The 25230-nt window shown below is 41.1% G+C and overlaps 1 protein-coding gene across 6 annotated transcripts in view; it reads right to left on the reverse strand.

Annotated features, from left to right (window-relative positions):
- ACTN1 (actinin alpha 1) overlaps positions 1 to 24917 on the reverse strand; it is a 744367-nt gene extending 719450 nt beyond the window's left edge. For 5 of the 6 annotated variants that reach the window (XM_044073986.1, XM_044073984.1, XM_044073982.1 and 2 more), the window contains exon 1: positions 24591 to 24917. In XM_044073986.1, coding sequence (XP_043929921.1) covers positions 24591 to 24689 — 99 coding nt within the window. In that variant the 5' untranslated portion in view covers positions 24690 to 24917. The remainder of the gene's footprint in view (positions 1 to 24590) is intronic. The other variant, XM_044073983.1, reaches the window with a different exon arrangement.
- Between the last annotated feature and the right edge of the window lie 313 nt (positions 24918 to 25230).

A 25230-nucleotide genomic window follows, 5' to 3' on the forward strand; every position in this document is an offset into this window, starting at 1 on the left:
TCCAGAGTATAACTTTTTTTTTTTTTGCAATTACAATCAAGAAAGTATCAGGTCTCTAGCAACAGAGAAAGACTTCTCAAATTAAAGCTAGATAGTTGCAGGTCAATTAACAGGGGGTAGGATGTGCTCATTTTAGCCTTATTTGGTTAAAAAGTTAATTTTACCATTTTAATGAACAGTGTAAAATAATGCTACACACAAGGATAGGAAACTGCCTTCCAGGTGTAATTAGACATTCCAAGAATTTGACTAGGTTTAAAACAAGCCTGGACACTTGGGATGATTTACACAAACATGACAACTCAAAAAAAAAAAAAAAAAATGAATCATTCCTGAGAAAATGTAATGTGACATACAAGATAAGACAAAGTACAAGTCAATACATAGTAATTGTATCAGCACCCTGGAATGAGAAATTTTAACAGGTCTTATCCACTTAACAATAATAACAATACCATTAACAATAACACACACAAGGAATCAGAACTATGTAGCGTTTGTGCCACAGTGCAATACAGGTTATCATAATAAAATCTGTAATCCCAAAGCTGTGGTTTCCATTATCTTGGAAATGCTTTATTTCTTTTTGAAAAGGAACTTCTCTTAAATTCAACCTTCCGAGTAAACCTAAAGTTGTAAGGTACATTATTCCGAGGTTCGCTCATGGTAGCAGAAAACCTGAGTCACTGAAACCCCTCCCCCCTAATTTTGGGGCAGTTATCAGCCTGCCAGCAGTGGATCTAAACTTCAGACGATCTTGATGATTGGATGGGAAATGGAAATTCACCCCGGGGATCACTTCTGTGGCTCTGCTCGACAGGGGCACAGGAAAATAATTTTCTTGGGTGGTGAAAGCCAGGGTACATTTTTTGGCTAGGCTTGTATGGGCCCTAAGGCCGATAATATATATAGGTAGGTACTAGGCTAACAGCTTCTGCCACAATGTGGCAGTCCTACATAAAAGTTTATCCACAAAGTAAACCTTACTTTGGTGAATGGGGTAAAAATTCTGAAGTGCTACAGATGCTGTGTGGAGGGAGGTACATTGGCAAGTCTGACCATGATGTCCTGCAGCAAACCACGTACAGTTCTTACTTATGATGCAAGGACAGCTAAAGTCCCATGAAGAGGTGTGCCAAGTAAAGAAGGCAGCAAGTACAAGACTGTCGGATGACAACTTTACATGATTGAGAACTTTGCCTAGCTTATAGTTACTTTGGACAGCAATGCTCAATTTGGATATCAAGTTTAGGTTGGGTCTTGAGAAGGCAACCAAGTAATTTGCTCACACTAACCACCTCAGCTGAGGAGGCGTCAGGTAATTTGATATTCAGGAAGGACTAGTCTTGGTGCAGAAGAAGTAATGAGTATTGCAGGAAGAGTTAACAGAAGATGTGCCTCCATCAGCATGGGTTTTTGTTGTACAGAACACAAATTTTGTTTTACAAGCATTTAAAATGAATGTCTAAGGCAGTCAGCTGTCTGTAATGTTATGAAAACCCATCAAGGCAGTACAGTCATTGGCAGAAGTATTAGATTAGAGTCGCTGTACTACCTGACCATGTTCTAAGATTTCATGCAGTAGAGACCAAGCAGCGAGACTTTAGACACGGACATAAGGCTGGACAGCAAAACTCTATCAAAGTTTGTTTTGTCAGAGAATGGGATAACTGCTAAACATTACAAGGTGTTTAAATGAATCAGGAAGGACTTAACACATTTCAACAATTGCCATTCTTGAAAAATGCCCATTAAATTTAGCAAATTGTTAAACTATAGAGTAATGATAAAAGTCTCTCCTTTGCCCTCAAGTTGTACACTCAAACAGATATTTAGGGAAGCAAGAATGTAGGTGGTGCCAGGGGTATACAGCCTGCAAAACGTTTCTTTGTCAATGTCATTTTTTTAAAGAGATGTTGACATGACATTTTCACTTGGGGTAGTTTGTTACTAAACGGTTCACCGCTCAACCATACATCACCTTAGAACTACTTCATAGTACTTTGGATGAGACCAATAGTAATATCTCCAAAAGCTTGGTCTGACATACTACATCAAGTGCTTTGGAGAGATCGGTGTATATGGATCTAATTATGTTACGATTATCTAGAAGAGTATGAATGAACTCCATAACACCAAGCAAAGCAGCATCAGTCCAGTGGCAAAAAATGGAACCAGCGCGAGTCTGTGGGCATACTGTCCCTGCAGAATCTCTTAGCAGGACATTTTGCTGGAATGAATGACATAAGGTCACTGCAATTATCTGTGGTCTGAATTGCATTTAAATGCCATACACAAACTATACATTATTTTGTTCAGCATAATATATTTGTTAGTGTTATCCAGTGGAGATCAGTTGGCTAATGCATCTATTTTGCAGCCAGGCTAGTCTGTTTAAAGGTGCTGAGAACACAAAACTGTAAAATGAAACTGCAATACCTAGAGAAAGAAGAAATAGTAACCAAATCACAGGCTCTGAATGCAGATTTTTATGGGATGCTTTACCCCTGCTGCCTGCAGACCGCCACCCCTCCCAAGTGGTCCATTTGCTCTCCATCAACATGGTGAAGGTCAAGCAAGAGGGGCCCATCACAAGAGCAGCCACCAGGAGCGTTTTTCTTTAAAACTTGGCCATTGCATGCCATACATGTGGTTGGTTACTGAGCTGGCACAAGACACACTACACAGACCCTCACTTCAAGGTGTACAAATCAGCAGGATGGCACATCCAACTGCAGGAGAACTAGTTAGCAGTTTTGCCTGGACACAAACTGGGAAATCCCACCAATGTGCATGCTCCTCTGGGCAAGTGCACTCCCTACCACCTCCAAGATGGGCTCACAGATCCTTCCTTGCAGTATTAATCAGGCCCGGAAATGAAAATATTGCAATCTGGGTCACAGACTGTGCATCTGTGTGGTGCCATCTCAAAAAAAAAACCTGCAAATCATCAATGATAGCTTCGCCACTCAGCCCATACATTTGCCATCATTGCTGTGAAGGTTAACAGAAAGGGGCCATCAGTAAGGCAGCTCTTTTCTCCTTCAAAATCCACCTCCTGTGCCCACACAAGGACATGCAATGGATATTAGCACTTCACTGTCCCTCAATTCCTCAAGGAATTCATGCTAACAGGATGACATGGTCAGCTGGAGGACTCGTGACAGTTTCAGTCTTAACCAAGGAAATTTGGTCAATATGCTTGCTAACTCTAGCAATGAACAGAATAAATGATGGCAAATGACTCCACAGATGCTTTCAGGAGTGCATTGGATAGGAGGAGAAGTGATGGAGCAGGGGAAAGGACAGAAAATCAGAATGTAAGATTACACATAGATTCTATAAGCTAATATTCATCTATCACACACAATTAACAGTCACTTTACAGAGTGTCTCCGAGGTTTCCTGCCTATTCTATTTCTACAGACCACTAACTTAAGTAATACAGGTCCTCCACCAAGCTATGCTTTAAGCAACACCAAGATCTATTTTAAGACACACTCCTCTCCTTTTCTCTTGAACACTTATGAAAAAGTCATTTCCTGAAATCCATCCAACAATAATATATTAATGCATTTCTTTGCAAGTTTATTCTTATCACTCCTTCCTCAGCTTTATACACTTGCTGGTGTCCATGCCCTCTTCCATCAGTATTATACATGTAAGAAATAACCTATGCAGTCAACTCCTTTATTTTACATTTTCTTGAAGTAAGCACTTGGGAGTACAAATTAATAAATTTTTATACTTTGTCTTCACACAGTACGTGCTAGTAAAGTTATTTCACTTTGTAGAAAACTAGTTTTAATAGAGGACAGTTGCCTGTTCATATAGTTACAGGTGGTGGTTGGAAAAGGTGAAGCAAGAACGCTAAAAAGTACAAGAAACAAAATGTGATGATAATGTGAAATAAATTCACCCGCTTGATTAAAAAACACTAACTTGGCAACACCCAATCATACTGATGGAACAGGACACGTATAATGTTTCACTGATGCTGGACATAACTGGGCAAACTGAGCACAATACGTTCAAGAGAATGGAATGTCGAAAAGCTTAAGTTGCACTTCACTAGAATAAAACTTTATACAAACGTGGGTGAACAGGACACCATGAAAGGAGTACAGTGCTATGCAATAGCCTTCATAAGAAAGAGAAGTCAGTTAGGCAAGAACCACAGGAAAGATCTGCTAGATGTAACACACGCAACATATTGACAGACTTGAGCAATCAGCTGCCTTTAGTATGCAAGCATAAGTGTTGCAGGGTGCCATTATGAAATTCCCCAAACATTTTGGTATTTAGAGTTGCAACCCTGACATATCAGTCTGAAGCAGAACAGCACAATATTGTTCTATTCCCAAAACTTCAGAAATAAACTCCAAACTCTACACTCTTTCTTCCATACCTGTACTTGAGAATAGCAAAATGATTTTAAGCTACAGCTACATAATGCTGTTTTTTACCTACCCTTTCCTGCAATCTGACTTCATTATAGCCTATTAATACAGACCCAATATTTAAGAAAAATAAAAGATGAGTTTGCCAAAGGTAAGAAGAGATCTACCATACAAAAACAACCTTATTAGGAAAGTCAAAGCAAAAATCTGAACTGACATGGTGGCTAGCACACATTTCTTATGAATGAAAATTAGAAAAAGTTAAAACGTACTAGAATCCTTGAGTACTTACAGAAGTTATGGACAGACTGCGTGCACATGGCAAGAGTGAATTTATATGAGATGAAGCCCTATGGTATGTGAATTAATAAAACGCGACATTTTGTTCAAGACCGAATTAAACATTTTGCTACATCTTCAGCTCAGCTTTTAAAAGGCACTGCTATGTTGCTTATCACATTAGCAAAGTTAAGTAGTGTAGATGGGGGAAGAAATTAGAAGGGTTATAGATTAAAGCTATAAAACTGAAAAGTAACAGTGACATCATTATGCAAGTGTTAACTGCGAGTGACGTGGGGGAAGAAGCATTTTTAGTGAGGTGAACTCCCAAGCAAAGCTGAGGGGGATCAACCTGCAGCAAGCTGACATGAGCTTTTCAAGCTAAATTTAGACAATCGCTTGGTCAAGATGAACATGTCAACCTCAGGATTCTCTTAGCCTGCTCACAACTAAGCTAGATGAAACAGATGACCAAGTGCTTACTTAATCATAACTTTACAGTAGTTCTATTAATGAAATATGCCAATAACCATTCTGCCTTACTACAACTGATCAGCATAATGCTATGTAGCAAGTTTAACAGAAGACTGTGCCATAAACCACAGGAAAGGCTAGTTACTTATTAACTACAGGCAAACAGCAGTTATTGTGTTTCACTACACGTATGCATAACCATACTGACAGCATGTTGCAACAGAAATTATATTTTCCAAAGACATTTTGATATATGGAGTTGACAGTTGAAAAAAAAAAACTGAAAATACTTAACAATAGAGTAATTCTGCATTTTCCATTTACTAATTCTTTCCAAATCCAATTTAGATATCATGGCAACTCATTGTTACAGTTATCACCTGTTCCTCTTTATACAGGGCAGTCCCTACTTGGCAGTTGTGTCCAGTGGAAAAAAAATGTCAGGAGACTTTATGACAAAAATGTTTAGGTTTCTAATAATAGTTTCATAAAAAAATTTTGTATCTGAAATACGTTATTAAAGCAAAACAGTAACAACTCGTGCTCTGAGAGAGTAAGCTTTTATTTTGGCAAAAAGTGAAGTCGTTTGCACTGGCTGTGAGAACACTTAGTCCTACAAAATCTCAAATTTCTGTAACAAAATGTCCCATTTTGGACATCTGAGAAGGTGGCAACCCTATCCATTCACCACTCAACTTTGTCTATTTGTTTTCACCTACAATCAGTCACATTTTTTGTTTGCATTTACTGTTGATGTTTTCTGGTATATTTGAATTGCTCTTTAATTTAATGGTTCTATTTATCATATCATTTTATGTTACGCGTTAAGTATTGTTTACAGAGTTTTGTTAAAGAATATCTACTCTTAAAAATGTCAGCTTCATGTATTCAGTACTTCCTTAAAAGTAAAGGAGAATACCACTTGATACAGTAGTGTCCATTTAAAAAAACTTTAAAAAGTTTTTATCACATTTTACCCTTTATTTAAGCCTAGTACAAACATACCAAGAGTTGAAGGAAATTCCCAGTGACAGTGCTTCCATGAATATATCTATTGTGAACAGTTACAAAAATTGCACCGTACTGCAGTCAGTTTTTAAGGCAATCTATTAGACTTTACTGAAGTAGTTTGCCACAAATGCGACAACGGGATGACAAATATACATAAAAGATCTTGGTACATAACTCTCCGATATTGTTTTGATCGTCTGGACATGGACAAACAGTGGTCAACCTGGTATCAATAAGGAGGCTCTTGAGCACTGAAAGACATGTTCTTGTGTCCGAAGGTCAATTCGCTGAAAATACTACTATTCTGCACTATACGCCTGCAGTGAAAAGTACAGTTTTGTACCTACCATAAATGTAGATGTTCGAGGATCCACATTGCTGCAGTCCTAACTATTGGGTAGTCCGCTGTCCAGTCGGCCCGAATACCAGAGTATATGGCTGACGTCGGTCAGGGCGCATTAGACTGACGTCAGTACGTCAGGGTACTAATGCGCATGACCGACGTCATATCCTCAGTCTTTTCTTGCCCCAGATGTCAGAAGACCCTAAAAAGACAAGGCCCAATATACCTGCACCAAAAATATGTACAATATATACAAAAATATCAGCATATAACCTCACCTACACAACCACCCCTAAACACAGAGGGGAAGGAGGGAGGGTAAATTGGACTGCAGCAATGTGGATCCTCGAACATCTACATTTATGGTAGGTACAAAACTGTACTATGTTCTTCATTCCACATTGCTGCAGTCCTAACTATTGGGTAGAATCCCAAAGCAGAGGTAAGGGAGGCTGGCAAATCATAAAGAAGCAGGAGCTGACAACATGCCTTGCAAAATAGCTGTGGCAAAACCAGCCCTAGACTTAGAGTAGAGAGGAAGGTGATAATGCTTAGAGAAAGTATGCACTGAACTCCAAGTAGCTGCCTCCAAAATATCCTTAGTTGCCACCCCTTAGAAATGCTGTTGAAGTGGCAGTAGCCCTAGTGGAATGAGGCCTAATCCCAGCTGGAATCTCCTTGCCATGATGGGAATAACAGAATGCAATGCAAAACCCAATCCACCTAGAAATAGTTTGTTTTGACACAGGCTTGCCCTCTTGAACTCAAAGCAAAAGAAACAAACAACTGCTGAGACTGCCTAAAATCCTTAGTCCTGCTTAAATAATAACGCAATTGCCTGTGTACATCTAAAGTGTGCAAAATCTTTTCCCCTTTATTTTGGGGGTCTGCATAAACGTAGGCAAATGAATAGTTTGGTTTAAAGCCACACTAGAAACCACCTTAAGCATAAAGGAAGGATTAGTACGTAATGATACCCTATCCTTATGGAAAATCAAAAAGGGCTCTACTGCCATAAGGGCCTGCAACTCAGACACCCTTCTTGCAGAAGTAATAGCCAACAGAAAAGCAGTCTTCCATGACAAGTATTTCAATTCAGCAGTAGCCGCAGGCTCAAAAGGTTGTAGAGTAAGTTTTTCCAACACAAAATTGAGATCCCAAGCAGGAGTAGGAGCTCTACGTGGGGTCTTGTATTCTTTGCCCCTCTAAGAAACTGCTTGAACAAAGGATGCGAAAACAATGGTGGGTCACAATCATAGTGAGCTGAAATTGCTGCAGCATGAATCTTAATGGAAGAGAAGGACAAACCTTTGTCCAATAACTCAGTAAGATATTGAAGAGCCACACTCAAATTAGGCTCAGAAATCTCCAAATTCTTTGCTGTACTCCAAAATAAAAACCTCTTCCATTTTTCTGCGTACACTTTCCTTGTACTAGGTCTTCTAGCTTCCATAATCACATTTAAAACTTGTTGAGGAAGTTGAGACCTGCTGTGTTTCAACACAGAATATGCCAGGCTGTTAGATGAAGAGAGTGAAGCTTGACATTGAGCAGATGACCGTCCTTCTGAGATAACAGATGTGGAATCAAAGGTAAAGGCCATGGAGGCTTCCTTACCAGACTCCTCAGTAGTGGGTACCAGTGTTGCCGAGGCCAATCTGGAGCTATTAAAATCATCCTTGGCTTGTCTTGTCTGACCTTTAAGAGCACCTTTGGAAGAAGAGGCAGAGGTGGAAAGGCATACACATGAAGATTTTTCCAACTGAAAGAAAGAGCATCCACTTTCCAAGCTGTGTGATGAAACCCCTTTGTGCAAAACTTTGGCAGCTGGTGGTTTAGTGGAGAAGCGAACAGATCTATGTCTGGTGTTCCCCATGACACTGTCAATTGCTGAAATACATGAAGATCCAGTTTCCACTCGTGGGGATCCATGATTTGTCTGCTTAACACATCTGCTAAGGAGTTCTGTGCTCCCGGCAGAAACCTTGCCTGAAGAGTTAGTTGCAAGCTGAGCGCAGTCTCCCATAAAATCATTGCTTGCCTGCATAGAGGATAAGAATGTGTTCCCCCTTGTTTGTTGATGTACCACATGACAGTTGTGTTGTCTGATAGAATCAACACCTGCCCTGGAAGAAGTAACTCCTTGAAAGCCATTAATGCAAACTGGAGTGCTAACATCTCCTTCATGTTGATATGTAGATGCTGTAGTCTGGCAGGCCACTTGTCTTGTATCCACTTTCCATTTAGATGAGCTCCCCAAGCAATGTCCGAGGCATCTGTCGTTAAAATCTGACTCGCCTCTGGCCGGGTCACAGAGAGTCCCTTGTTTAGGTGACATTCCTGAGCCCACCACAAAAATTCTTTTTGAAGGCAAGGTATTATTTGAATGACAGTGTCCAAATCCTGGCAGTGCTGTGTCCATACATTTTGAGATACCATTGCAGCTTCCTCATATGCAGTTTGGCATTGGGAAGCACCAGAATACAAGATGCCATGAACCCTAATGCTTGAAGGACTGTCCTTGCAGTCAGCACGGACTGATGAGATAGTTGATGGAAGTAAAGGGATAGACTCTTTTGTTTGTCCGGGGTTAAAAGGCCATCTGGGCTGCTGTATTCAGTCTCACACCCAGAAAGCACATGTCTTGAGAGGGTACTAGACTGGACTTTATTTCGTTCACAGAATACCCTAGGCATCTTAGCACTGCTATAACATATTCCAGATGCTGTAGAAGGTCTTCCTTTTCTTGAGCCAGAATCAGGCAGTCGTCCAAGTAAGGATAGATTTGAATTCCTTTCAGCCTGAAGTAAGCTATCACTGGAGCCAGAACCTTTGTGAATACTCTGGGCAGTAGATAAGCCAAAGGGCAATGCAGAGAACTGATGATGAGAATTTCCAGCTCGAAACGCAGATACTTCCTGCAACTTAGTCTTATAGGCACATGAAGGTAAGCTTCCTTGAGATCTAAAGTTACCATCCAGTGATCTTTGCCCAGCAGAGGTAAAAGCTGTTGTAACGTCAACATCTTGAACTTGGGAATGTCCAGATAAGTGTTGAGGATAGATACATCCAAAATTGGTCTCCACGTGTTCCCCTTCTTTGGTACTAGGAACAGGCGAGAATAAAATCCTAGGCCCCTTTCTGATACAGGGACTGGCTGAATGGCCCCTATTTGGAGTAACAGAGAAATTTGCTTGTGAGCCTCTTCCCTTTGTGGAGGAGGAACGTCTGGCATGCCTTTGAAATGGGGCAATGTATGGAAATAAAACCTGTAACCGTGGTGAATGATATCCAACACCCATCTGTCTTGAGTAATTAAATCCCAATTTTCTTTGAAAAGAGACAGTCTTCCTCCCAAAGGAGCTGCCAGACGAGAATCTACTGGCAGCTGAAAAGGCAGGTCATTGGATCTGTTTACGAAAGGACTGACCCCTGCCCTCACCAGAAGTCTGAGCAGGTGAACTCCCTGTTCTAGGCCTAAAAGAACCTTGAGCTCTGCCCCTACCACATCTAGACCTACCCCTAGACTGGGAATCATAAGCAGGATATGTCCATCCCTTAGTAGGCCAATTTCTACTAAACTTCGGTGGCTGCACCTGCAAAAAATCTTTAACAGTTTGCATAGACTTAGCTTTGTCCTCCATTTTCTTTAAAACTGCTTCCACAGGCGAACCAAACAACACATCAGACTGTAAAGGAGCATCCAAAATCCTTGTCTTAACATGCTCAGCTAAATTCTGATCCCTCAACCAGGCATGCCTGCGAAGAACAGAACTAGTGGCAGCCACCCTCGAGGAGGCCTGTACAGCATCAAAACCACATTGCAAAGAATGCTTACCCACTTGTTCAGACACATGAACTAAATCCAGCAACTCTTTACACTCAATACCTTCCGCCAAAGCATCCACCTTAGATTTCAGTTGTGAAAGGAGATAATTTTGATATTTTAGCATGTGAAACTGACAATTCAACGCCCTCATGGCTAAAGTGGAAGAAGTATACACTTTCTTTCCCCATCTATCCAAAGCCCTTGCCTCTTTATCAGTGGGAACAGGGTTTTTAACCACAGAGGCCTTAACACCTTTAGGTCCCTGAGAAACAGTTTCGGGTCTGCCCTAGGACTCTTAAAAGATACTTATGAGCTTCAGGCACCCTATAGTACCTATCAGGTTTAACAGGAGCAGGAGGCAAAGAATCAGGGTTCAGGGAAGCCTCTGCAAAACATCTTCCACCACATTCAACACAGGAGGTATAGCTAAGGGCCTATGCTGGGGTAAAACAAGAATTCCCTAAGCCTTTTCCTGGAATCAGAGTAATCCTGGCCTTCCCATTTAAAGTGCTCCCTCATGGAATGCAGAGTCTCTGAAAATGAGAAATCCTCAGGAGGAGAAGCTGTAGGAGTGGAATCATCCACATCAGAATCAGAATAAGGAGGATACTCCTGCAAATCTTCCGCAGAAGACTCAGAAGCCTCTGAACACTGTTCAAAACTATCAAACTCAGGTTCCACCCTAGGCCTCTTATCAGGAGGGGGCATAGAACCTCTAATCATAGTAATCAAATCTTCTGCCATTTTAAGCATATGTTTCTTAGGCACAGAACCTGAAGTGCTAGGAGAAGCCCCCACTGAAGCTAAACTTGGCCTACCTCTCAAAGAAGTTTTGGAAACAGAAGGAGAGGCTCTAACTACCTTGGGAAGAGAGGGAAGAACAGTTACCTGAGAAGCCCCCTCAGCCTGGCCTACCTCCTGAGAAGGCACATCCTGTAACAGTAAAGTCTCTGCCTGAGACTCCAAAGAAACTCCTGGCAAAACCTCTGGCTCCACTGAGCCTTCTAAAGAACCGACGTCCAGGACTGCCGGTTCATCAACCCTAGGCTTCGCTGTTTTGTCCTTGCGCTTCTTGGACGAAGCGGGCGTCGGAGCATCCGACGGCATTTTATAATTGCAACGCTTCCCAAACACTAACCTGGCACAGTCTAACCTTCTCTTAATAGTGCGTTTGTTAAACCTAGCACAAGAGCGGCATCCAACAACGTCGTGCTCAGGCCCTAAACAAGGTATACACAAGGTATGGTAATCCCTATGAGGTATCTGTTTCCCACAAGAAATACAGTTATTCACTTTTTCTGACATCCGGTTAAATACTGAGGCAAGAAAAAACCAAAATGTTCCCCAACGGGGTACTTAGCCAACTCTGATTTGGTCTGAAACTCCGACTTCAGAAAATTTCAGAACGCCAACCTGCACTCGCAAAACTGCTTCTGCATCGGACCATGCGGCAAAAAAGACTGAGGATATGACGTTGGTCATGCGCATTAGTACCCTGACGTACTGACGTCAGTCTAATGCGCCCTGACCGACGTCAGCCATATACTCTGGTATTCGGGCCGACTGGACAGCGGACTACCCAATAGTTAGGATTGCAGCAATGTGGAATGAAGAACATCACAAACTTCACATGCCCATTCAACAAAAAAACAACAATATTATTAGTGGAGAATTAACAGTTGCATCATAAGCACAAGGCAGGCAAGTTGTACTCTGACAACTGTGCGAACAGCCCATCTGCAATTGAACAGAAATGTGGCACTAAATCGACAATCAAGTAAAAAATAAGGGCAAGTTTCATAGTTAAATGGAGATGAGCATTAGTTAGTTAATCACAGTGGACCATTGGAGGGACAATTTACTCCTTCCTCCAGGAGGGGGACAACTCATTACAGAGGTCAACTACTCTTCATTCTTCATGATCACACCCAAAGAAGATAGGAGCTAAATAATATGTACCACGTGGCAACTTTGCTTTATTGGGATTCGGACAAATTAACTTAAAAATACCAGTTCCCCCATAAGAAAAAGGATCAAATTACACACCTAATCCCTTCAAAAGGGGTGGTATCTGCACTTATGAGGATACTAAGCATTCACCCTTCCTACCTACAAGTTGTGTAGGTGCTTACACAAATCACAACGCCTTCATGAACTCTAGCTTGCAAACTACACCAATGACAAGACAATACAGCACCAAACGATGGGTTCATACAGTGACATACTTGAGACTTCTACCCTCCAGCATCATGGAAGCATTCTTATCAGGAACTGTACCTTTATATGCCACTGTCAGCGAGCTAAGGGGTCCAAGACTCTGGATACCTTTAGCAAAGCCCTTAAGTTATACCTTGCAATACTATTTAATGCTACTGACAAAACGTTAGCTTTGTTTAAGTTCACATTTTTGTCCTACTGCTACTTTCCTTTCGGTTTTACCGTACTGTACTGAACTGTGCTATGCCCTAGCACTTGTACATACAAAAAAAACAAATTTGTCTGTTAAACAGTCAAGATGGAGGGATGCAATGAGGATTCCAGTTTATGAGAGAGAGAGAGAGAGAGAGAGAGAGAGAGAGAGAGAGACAGAGAGAGAGAGAGAGAGAGAGAGAGAGAGAGAGAGAGAGAGATTGATTGAGATTGCCAGGAGGAGAAAGGTAACACTGCACTGTCTACAGTTCTGTAAAGAATGCAAAGGAGCTTCAAGAAAAGGCACACATTTTCTACTATACATGATGCGAAGTTTGCTCCGAGAGTGTTGGAGAAGTACAGAGAAGGTCAGAAGGAGTTGCATTGTGTTTTTGTAGACATAGAGAAAGCATATGACAGGGTGCCTAGAGAGGAGTTGTGGTATTGTATGAGGAGGTCGGGAGTGTCAGAGAAGTATGTAAGAGTGGTACATGATATGTACAAGCGTAGTGCAACAGCAGTGAGGTCTGCAGTGGGGGTGAGATGCATTTAAGGTGGAGGTGGGATTACATCAAGGAGCAGCTCGGAGCCCTTTCTTATTTGCAATGGTGATGGACAGGTTGACAAACGAGATCAGACAGGATTCCCCGTGGACTATGATGTTTGCAGAGGACATTGTGATCTGTAGGAACAGACTGTGGTGGTGATGCAGCGGTAGCATTGTTGCCTCATAGCAAGACGTTGTCCCATTCGACTCTCAGCTAGAGCATCTTCTGTATGGAGGCATATGTGAATGGGGCGTGCCTTCGTTGAAGGTTGTGCATCAGGGCTGGTAACCTGGTATTACCAATCATTAGTGGACCGGAGTTCCGCTGTGGCGACCCCTAACCGGGAAAAGCCGAAAGACACAAGTGAGAGTAGGGAACAGTTGGAGGAGACCCTCGAGAGATGGAGATATGCTCTAGAGAGAAGAGGAAAGAATGTCAGCAGGACTAAGACAGAATATGTGTGTGTGAATGAGAGGGAGGACAGAGGAATGGTGAGGATGCAACGAGTAGAGGTGGCGAAGGTGGAGGAGTTTAAATACTTGGGGTCAATAGTTCAGAGTAATGGCGAGTGTGGAAGAGAGGTGAAGGAGAGTACAGGCAGGATGGATTGGGTGGAGAAGAGTGTCAGGAGTGATTTGTGACAGACTAGTACCAGTAAGAGTGAAAGGGAAGGTCTACAAGTTGGTAGTGAGACCAGTTATGTTATATAGGTTGGAGACAGTGGCACTGACAAAAAGGCAGGAGTCAGAGCTGGATGTGGCAGAGTTAAAGATGTTAAGATTTGCACTGGGTGTGACGAGGGTGGACAGGATTATGAATAAATATATTAGTGGGTCAGCCCAGGTTGGAAGGTTTGGAGACAAAGCCAGAGGCGCAAGATTACGTTGGTTTGGACATGTGCTGAGGACGGATGCTGAGTATACTGGGAAAAAGATGCTAAGGATGAAGCTACCAGGTAACAGGAAAAGAGGAAGGCCTAGGATAAGGGTTATGGATGTGGTGAGAGGGGACATGCAGGTGGTTGGTGTGACAGAGCAAGATGCAGAGGACAGGAAGAAATGGAAAAAGATGATTCGCTGTGGCAACCCCTAACGGGAACAGCCAAAAGAAGATGATGATGGTGCAGAGAAATGTGATCTGAATTTATCACTCTGTAACAAAACATTACTGCCAGTGTGAGGGACTGCAGTTATTAATGTACAACACCTAATACAACCATTAGTTTGACTTTTGAGATCGTGACACCGGCCTCAAGCCCCAAATCATAATACATTTTACTACTCATTCGCTGTCAGACCAGCACACTGCCTATATCAAGACATGCACTGTGAAATGCTGAACACTAACAGCATACTACCTACAGCACGAGTGCTTTTCCCACCTTGCTATCCTAAGTGTTGTCCTGTTTCCTGAAATGTTATACCCAGCTATGTCCATTACCATTAGGGTCACTGCAAAAATATCCCAAACAACAAACTAAAACAATAAGTGAGAAGGTTGCTGAAAAAACAAATCGGTAAAAACAAAATGAAAACTTCAGCAAAGCTAGAACTTCCACTGAGTGACCTCCCAAACTTCTTGTATCACAGGCCCATGGGATATATGCAAATGACCCTTATGAACATCAGGTGTTTCAGCTAACTGATGATTCTGCATGCCCATGACTAATTTCGTTTTAATGGACAATTTCAGGCCAATAAAGCCAAACCCCACTAGCTGTTGATATACATTTTCGTTTTACTGATTGGGTTTTCAGTGACCTTCGCACATTGTTTGTTTGGGATATTTTTGCAGTGACCCTAATGATAATGGACATCAGCTGGGTATAAAAGCCCTGTGTTTCTTATGCTTGGTCTAGCACTCTGCTTGTGCTGTGCTGTCGAGGTCATAACAAGGCTGAAATATGTATTCCTTAAGGAATATAAGGGTAGCCAATCTGGTGGTCCCCTGCCATAAACAAACTCTACAACAGAAGAAAGAAACTGTTGCAAAAAAAAAAAAAAAAAAAAAGTAAAACCCATGATTGGAGGAACTCCCTGGTCAACCTCAGTAAGAAACAGAGATCCCTCAAATTCCTCCAAAGCTAGTTACGAAAACAAAATAGTCACTGATTCTAAAGACTACCACAAAGCATTCTATAGCTATGTCAAGAATCTCAATAGCAACACTCAGATCTGCTCTGACTTACAGCACAATGGCACTAAATATACAGAACATCCTGGCAGATAGGTTCAGTGCCAACTTTACCCCTCTCTTACCCCCTAAAGTGCCCATTTCTATACCAGAAGAATGCAAAGTTCCTGTAATCATGACTGAACAGGTAAAAAACACACTCTCCAAAGCCAAGAACACAGCATCCATGGGACCGGACAACATCCCAGGCTGTGTTCTACATGAACTACAGAATGAACAGTCATCCCATCTAAGTATCATGTTCAGTCATAGCCTCACCTCAGGCTTTGTGCCCACTGAATGGCACACAGCAACGGTTATCACACTCTACAAAGGGGGAGCCACCACGGACCCCTGGAACTACCGCCTCGTTAGCCTGACGAGCCTGGTCTGCAAGGCTATGGAAAGTATCGCCATGGAACTTATAAACAATGACATTGGTAATATCCAAACTCTGGACCCTACCCAGTTCGGTTTGTAAAAGGCACATCATGTCTCTTAAACTTGATAGACTTCTTTGAAGCAGTCACCAAAGCCGTAGATGATGGTAAGGTGATTCACACCACCCATCTAGATCTCGCAAAGGCTTTCAACACCACCCCCACTCTGGAATTATAGATAAACTCACTAAACTAGGTATAAATCCCTAGGTCACAAGACGTGTTGCCAACTGGCTCACTGACAGAACCCACACTGTAAAAGTAGCAGACTAAATCTAACTTCAGACCAGTGACAAGTGGAGTACCACAGGGTTCAGTCCTGGGTCCTCTCCTGTTTGGTATCTAATTCTCTAAAGTACAGGTTAACACAGAAGGTCTTTGGCTAACAAAGTTCACAGATGACTGCAAACCAGGAGCCATAATCAAAACTCCTAATGATTTGGACATCCTACAAAAGGGCCTCACTGAGACCGATGTCAAAGCCATGGCCTCAAGCTCAATGCCAGAAAGTGCATAGTCATCCCTTTTGGTAAAAACTCTGTACCCATGAACTACCACAAAGGCGGCAGTATACTTAACACCGAAGGTGTGATAAGAGACCTTGGGACACAGGTGGACAGTAGTCTCTCCTTTGATAATCACATTGTCACAGTAGTCAGGAAATCCTTCTACGTGGCACACCATCACAAAAGGTTTGGTCATTGTTCCCCTCTACTCATCACTCATTAGACCCATTATAGAGTACAACACCCCTTTTAGTATGTACCTCAAGATATAAACAACTGGAAAGGCCGTAGAAATACCTCACAAAGAGGATTACCGGCCTCAAACAGATGCCCTACGCAGACCTTCTCAAAAAACTCCAGCTTTACTCAGTCTCATATCACCTACTCGGAGGCGATCTCTGCCTAACATACAAAGCTATGTCAAACCCAGAGCTGTTGGACATGCTCCACTTAAAGAAATCCTAATCCCTCCGAGCTACATGCTCTAGGGACATAAACCTTGCCACCACAATAAACAGAACATGCTGGAGTGATAGATTCCTGTCCCAGAGACTTCCCATACTCTGAAACAAACTACCTACCCATCTATATCAAACAAAGCTCCTCATTAGCACTCCAAGAAAATCTTGATGATTGGATGGGAAATAAGATTCACCCCCGGGGATCATCTCTGTGGCTCTGCTCGACAGTGGCACAGGAAAATAATTTTCTTGGGTGACAAAAGCCAGGGTACCTTTTTGGCTAGGCTTGTATAGGCCCCAAGGGCTGATAGCCTAGTACCTACAGATGAACCTATAACATCAGGCAAATGCTTTTGCAAAATTACATTTGTTAAAAAATGATGTCATCTCGCTACCCACATAAAAAATATGAACACTTTTCTAAAATATATTTACCACTACTAACCTTGCAAATATGCAATATCATAAATACGTAGTTAACTATACCAAAATTCAAGAAAATGATGAATTTAAAATCTACATACCACCCATTTCTTCAGACATTGTTAAAACACAGACCAGCTACTGTTATATTAACTAAAACCATGTATAACCTTTGGTGGTGGGACTATTTTACAACAAAATACTACACCATGCACATATGGAGTGGGGGATTAAGGCATTCACCCTTCTGATCTATATCTCAGTGACAGTGTCTGATTAAGAACTGAGCCACACACATCCTGCTGTGCCCTATCAGCTCATAAATCATTTTTAAATTGCTTAGCGCACTCTCTATGCTGGTCACCTGATGAAGGTACCAGACGACAGTTGGAGGAAGAGCAGATATAAATATTCAAATGTTTCTCCTACCAAATATTTGACTATACATACACATCTTTACATGTACGGCATGAACAGTCATAAAAAAATCACTTACTTTAATCCCATATATCCATCTAATCCCATATATCCATCTATCCAAATACAAAATCCCATATATGTACATACACCTATATTATATATTAGTGTGCTTAAAATGAGGGCTCACAAGGATGTTTTTTCAAGAAATGTCAGGCTGCCATTAAAATAGCACAAAACTAAATAATGTTCCCACATAAATCATGTTGTTCTGAGAAAAGGGAAATTTGTGGAACTTAACATGACTTCAGCCACTATCCAGAAATCCAGCCTGCAAGTACTAAAGGGAAAATAAAAAGGACAATACTGTCATCCACAAAATAATGAAAGCTACATTTCTAGCAAGTTATTTCATATGGTACAGAGAAAGCAGACAAGCTTTAAAAAAAAATTCTCACCACTATTATTCACTTTACAGACATCACTCCTACAGGTTTACATTTATTTTGAGAAAACACTTCACTTACCACATTTGTACCAGTAGAGTAATGACAGATATATACAGAACACAGTTAAAAGATCTCTGTCACACAGGTCCTGGGTTTAATCCCGAATTCTGATAATTGTCAATGAGAGAGTCTACATACTCTCCCCTATGTCTACATGGCTTCTTTCTGGGTACTTGGGGTGGGGGTCCTCCTAAACAAACACTGACTGATTGAAAGTACAGTAGAGAGTCAATTGTCAGAACTAATTGGGACCTAGGACAGTTCAGACAATCAAATTGTTCTGTAATCAAACTTTAAAAATCTTGTTTTTTCTGCATGCAGGGAATACACATTTCACGCAATATTTTTCACAAACGAGCAGGCTACAAGCTCAAAAAACATGCACAAGCAAATACATATAACAATTAAGCCTTAATGATTTTTCCTACCCGAAAACTTTGGAAGGCTGCATTCGGATAACTGATATTTTGGATAAAATCGACTCTACTGTATACATACATTTACATGTTGTATTCCTGCCTTTGTAACAAGCTGTGACTGAAGAGAGTCCACAGAACAGCTCACTTCCAACCAGGTTAACAAATATTATAAACAAACAAAAATTCTCTATTCACATCACTGTAAAACGTTTAATAATGCTGCAGCTGGTTTGATTTGATGGGAACGCTATAAGATGAGATCACACAGTAAATAGTATCGCGAGCATAAACAGTAGTTGCCAGAAAATGTCCCGCAAACCATGAAGTGGATAATGTGGCACAAAGTGAGCCAAATGGCATGGAAATACACACATAAGGGCCATGACTGACAAAGTTGGACAAGTTTGGACTCAAGTCTATGCCCTGAGACAATATCTAAGGGAAGGCAAGAAATCTGTGGACAAAGGCAAACAGATCCAACTATTGACCGTTACGTGCAGAAACCACACTGTGGCAGAAGCCCATGATGGACATGGACAAATGGACACACACAAGGAATCCAAAGTTGAATCCCTTCACAACCATTTCTTTTTACTTTATTTACTTATTTGTACTTCAAGATCCACATATACAGTTGGGTATTGCCCATTTTCACTGGAGTTTTGGAGAGAAAATCGCAAGGGAAAGTTGTCAGACTAGTACAGTATTCATTGATTAATAACATTGCTTGGTGAAACAAAATAGAGAGAATGTGTTATAGCACAAATCACATTTAAACGTGATAACTGCAGAAATACATAAACCGGCAATAGATATGCACAATATCAAAAAGGTCAAGAAAATACACCCTTGTATCACACAACATACGTAGCATATGATATTTAACCATTTTGATCAGAATGTGCATCTGAAAGCAGACACTTTTCTTAGACTTTGACAGTGACCAATTAATGGGGAAGTAGTCTTCCAATTACTTTTTTGAATGCATTCTTGAAGTTTCCTGTACTGTAAATCAAAGTCTTTTCCAGAACCTGCCACCTGGGCAGGGAAGTTTGAATTAACAAATCTATTCTTGAATTTAGTATAGATATGAGACACCTACAAGGCAATCTAAAATCTCAAAGTGGTCTGTACAACTCCAAGACAGCAGGAAGAGAGGGGTGATATGAGTGGGTAATTTAGTAGCCTGCAGACAGACAAATTAGAGTCCGCTACTGGCTGAATTCAAGCCAGTGTAAACTAAAGCAAGATATTCTGGTAGCTTCTAGCATGACCTGTTCTAGCAAGCTTGTTATTACTTTCCACTAAATGTGTGATGAAAGGGAGGCTAAAGGTGGTGAATATATGGACTGAACAGGGGGGAAAAAAAGTTGTCATACATAAGTACTTAACAGAGAAGAGACAGAAAGATGCAAGTAAGCATGAAACTTGTGAACTGTGTTGTGTGTGTGTGGGGGGGGGGGGTAAGAAATGCTCTAGTCCTGTAAAGATACTGAAGTCTTTAAACTGTTCGTGTTAAGTACAGAATCTATATGCTTATCAAACCTAAGCTGCTTTCGAATGGTCAGCCAATTAGTCTCATGGACATGAACAATGAAAGAAAGCAAGAACACAAAGGAGCAACACCACCACAGCTTTTAACAAACAAGAGAATATCTACTGCTTCCTATTGGCACTTAAAATTCAATTTTTAAAATGGAAACATAATAGTCTTGGAAGCTGCAGCCTTAGATAACTCAATCACGAAATGTGACTTGTATCTCTACTGTATTCCAACAATATTCCGTCGCCCTAAAAACAGGTACACCCTAATTCAGAGAGAGTCAAGATGCACTTTTTATAGTTGGTCAAGATAGGGCTCCCACACTTCTTGGCCCCCACTGATAGCACTGGGTGAAGTAAAGTTCAGTAAAGGAATAATCACATCTGGTTCAGCCAGACATTCAAATAATAATAGTCATCCATCAGGCCGACAGCAGGCAGTGAAGTGGATGCAAGACCTTTCTCCCCTACTCCCAGTAAGTGTCCCACAGGGTTCCATTCTCGGTCCTCTTCTTTTCAGTATACTTACTAACAACCTTAATAGTTCCACCCCACTAGCTTCAATAATACAATACGCAGACAACTCATGTACAGCATCTACCATACAACGGCTTCAAGACATAACACAAAAGTCATTCCCTCATCACAACTGTCTAACTCACAGCTCATACTTAAGCCGAACAAAACAAAACTCATGATCTTTCATCCTACCAGACCCACAGATCCCCTTCCCACCTTCCATATCACTGCTATTGACAATACAAAACTCGAACCGCAAACTAAACTACTAGGAGTTATAATTGACAAACTAATTGTTTTACACACATCACAAATGCTTAAGAAAATACATAAAAAATGGGAACCCTTTACAGAAATTAAAAATTTCTAACAGATAGTTCTAGGGTAGCCATTGCTAGAACCCACCTCCTGTCAACCCTCCTCTATGCCTCACCCATTCTCACCAATGTTAAAAAGGCAGACAGACTAGAAACATGCTATAACAAAATAGCAACATTTACCCCAAACTCTACACATAGGACACACCACTGCATCCCCCTAGAAAAACTCTCCCGGTTAGAACTACCACAACTGCTGAATATAACCAGCTAATCTTGGCTCAAACTACTTTATCAGCCTGAGAAAACTCCTAAATATACCTTACGCTGTGATACTGAAGTGTATTAACCCACCAGTTAGTTTGTGCGGGAATGGGTGTGGCCTGTTTGATTGACAAGGAGGTGGACAGAGTCTCAATATGTAAATACACCGTGACTGACAAGGAACCCATGCACACAACGAACTCCATCCTCATCGAAATTATTACTTTCTCCTTTTTCAGGGGGGGGGCAAGCCCCCCTGCACCCCCGTTGTGGGGGTGCTACACCCCACACCCTCCCGCTGAACAAGTGTTGTGCAACAGTGCTGGTACTGCAAACAATTTCAGCCTTTAATAACAGTATCATTTAGAGAAACAGTTTTGTGGTGTGAACTCTGCCCGACTGAAATGTGATGGACAACAGTCATTTTATTTTTATGCCCCTAGTAAAACATTTCTTATTTAGTAGTGAACGTCTACAATAAAACACTGGGCTGCTTTCGGCACAGATGCTGAATATTACATTGCAATGTGCCAGGTGGGGTTTGGGCGGGGCTTGCTACTGCACATCTGGTGGGTTAATACACTTCAATATCACCCCTTACTCCAACAAAACGTATGCTTCACTCAAATATATTACTACAAGTTACCAAATCTACAAACACTGCAGGGGAGGGACTCTATATTCATGCCATGTAGCAAAAACAAAAACCTGGAATGTACTGCCTCATTCTATTAGAACTACTATCGACTCAATTCAATTTAAAAAAAAAAAAAAAAAGGACTACTCAAAATTTACTTATCAGACTCATGGCTCTGCTCATGCAACAGTCCAAGCTAATTTTAACTTTAATCTCTTTCTCCCTTACACAAAAACTATTACACTAGCACACTATTATTCCAACCACACTTTCTTCATCCTACCCCAATTATAGCTATAACCTTTTCTCACTTACTCACAAGACCATCTCACTACCTACCCAATACCTTATTCGACTATTTAGAAGCATATTACTATCTATCTCTATTATAGCTACATTCTTCTTTCATTTTTCTTATGCTGACCTCCTTTCTCCCTCACTTTAATTGTATAAAAGATGAGAAAAAGGTTAAAAAGAAAGTGACTGTAGCATAACTTCTGCTTATTCAACTTTATTATTAACTGCAAAAACAACTTTATAAGTAATGTTTTAAGCACTCAACTGCCTAATATAAGCCATGTAGTACACTATCACCGGATTTTAATTCCACTATATACTGAACAACTGTACTTGCAACAGCAGATAAAACTCTGTACTATTGTAACAGCAGATAAAACTCAACCAATTCTATCTAATTATTATCTATTGTATAACTAGTGTAAATTAAGATCCCCCTGTAATGTTTCTCACCATTGTATAAAAAATGTTCATTATGTTTTTTTATGTATTGTTACTATATGGAGCTTTACTCCCCGGGTCTCTGCTGAAAATGGGTTCTACCCAGTCAGACTTCCCGATAAACAAATTTAAAATAAAACAAAATGCATGCCACATTCTGATGGAAAGTCCCCAACAGTATTTAGTATTGCAGGAAGCAATGCATATAAATAAAAAGGCAAATTAAAGTTTCTGAAGTTCGCTGGAGGGAGGGCCAGGTAACTGCAGTTAAGCATACCAGTTTCAATTCTTTTTCAAAAACAGTATTCAGAGCTTTTCCAATGCCAAGAATGTCTTACTTGCAGCAGAAGTGTGCTTACAGTACACCCCCCACTACAACCTTACTTTTGCTGAACAGGCTTATACTTTTGCCACACTCCCTAAACTACACAGTCACATCTGAAACTAGAAATTAAGTTTTTAAACCCTGCAGCAAAACAGGATTCACTCAGAAGTAGAATTTGCACATTGACGCTCATGGCTATGCAGTTTAAAACAGCTGTAAATGAGCAGAATCAATTCTTGAAACTTTGAAGTGTGTGTTCACTCTCTGATGTAAATTGCCTTCAGCAAAAAAAGTGTCTTAACTCCTCTCCCCTTAAGGAAAAGGTGGGTTGGGATAGATATTACCATTTTTGGGCATGACTGCACAGAAAAGTTCTGCCTCACCAGAATTGAATTCAAACAGCAGCACTTTTCCTTAAACTCAACAAAGGAAATTGCAGACATGTCTATAGAATTACAAAAGTCAGACACACAAGTTTTGCATCAAGCACCCAAACTGGGTTTACTAGCTTTTACAGCTAACATTTACAAATGAAACATGCTGTAACCATTTGTCTACAGAACATATAGTCTGTAAGTAATATATAGGATCATGTGAAGGGCAAAGGCAATGAATCTGTACCCACAGGTAATAATTACGTTTACTCTAAAATAATGTGAATTTGTAAGGGTGGAGGCGCACGATCACCTTCAAACAACTAAGAGGTAAACAAATCGTGAATAAGCCATTAATGCTTTAAATGCGAGATCATGGAACTTACACAAAAGCCGTACTTCACAGATCGGAATGCTTGTGTCAATGTGTGTTGTGGGGAAAATACAACTCGAAATGATCCCTTACTATCTTCCCGAAGCAAGTTCTCTACCTGCCCCCCATGACTAAAAGCATATACATGTATCTCCAAAAACTAATGTTTTTTTTTTTTTTTTTTTTTTAAATAAGCCCCCCCATCACCACGCACGCAGCCACCTTCAGAGGCATACATTCTGCAAGAAAGTTATGCAAAAAGTTTAACCTCTTCATAACACCTGTGGGATTGCAACCCCATCCCTCAAAAAAATAATTATGTGCACACGCAGTTGAAACTACCAACGGTGGAGGCTGTCAGTAAAAATTCAAAGTTCTATCAGCATAAATAAAGCAAAAACTGGGTTTAGAGGTGCGCTCTAGCAGCAAACAAAATAACATAATAATTGAGAAAGAAAGTGCATCACGCTGTTTATCTCTTCATATAAGCACATTCAAAAAAAAAAAAACACCTTTGCACTTCCTGAGTTTAGCTTGGTACTGAAAACAACCAGAATGTACTAGTACGCGATGGCGGGCATTACAGGACAAGAACTAATTGTACTAATATCTCCTACACAGACAACTGCGGCCACTCACCACCACTTTCTTCGTAAATATGGGTGGTGTGGAACATATTAAAGATACTGAACACAGATCGAAGATTCTAGTTAGTAAGCTTGTTCTTGCAGAAGCAGCGAAAACGCCTACCCTAGAGGCAGGCAGAAGGTTTCATATTCTCTGGCCATTTTTTTACCTGTACGAGATGCTGCTACAGTAATCGGAGCTTTAGAGCAAAGCCAGATACCAGGTATTACTTACCTTCCGTTGCTGCTTCTCCCAGGCGGGGTCGAGCAGCATATCCCTATCCCAGTCATCCTCCTGGTGCATGTAATCATGGTTCTCATCATATTGATCCATACTTATAACGTTCCCGTTCCTTTGGAGAATAATTAAATTCTCTACACACAGAGCTGTGATGGTACAGAACACACTCCACTTGGTCCTTCTGCAGCCGCCCCCAGGCTCTTGCCTTGGTACCCCTCGTATTACAACACTGTATCCAGCTGAAACAGCAGCTGCAGCTCCCGCGCCCCCGCAGTCAGCAACCCCTGCGTTACAATGTAACCAGCCAACGCAACCCCAAGGCACGAGCACCGCCCCTGCTGCCTCCCCTTACAGGTCTTAAAGACACCCGCCCCCGGGCTTCCTATTGGCTTTCACTCCTTGTCTCACAGGCTGGAACAAGGCACTGATTCGCTGTAATGCCTCCGCTCTAACTCTTACAGCTTGGGGAGACCAGGTGACTTTTTGCACAGAAAAACATGGTTGGAGGGTGTCCTAGTCGTACCCTATAAAACTGTCAAGATGCTTGCTAACACCAGCCCCAAGCAGAAGGTAGTTTTAAGTGTCTGGTTAAGAGCACGCCTTATCAGTCTATTTAAGATTAGTGGTTCGAAAC

This window comes from Protopterus annectens, chromosome 6.part0 (genome assembly GCF_019279795.1).
Source record: "Protopterus annectens isolate FY-2018-M chromosome 6.part0, PAN1.0, whole genome shotgun sequence".
NCBI lineage: Eukaryota > Metazoa > Chordata > Ceratodontiformes > Protopteridae > Protopterus > Protopterus annectens.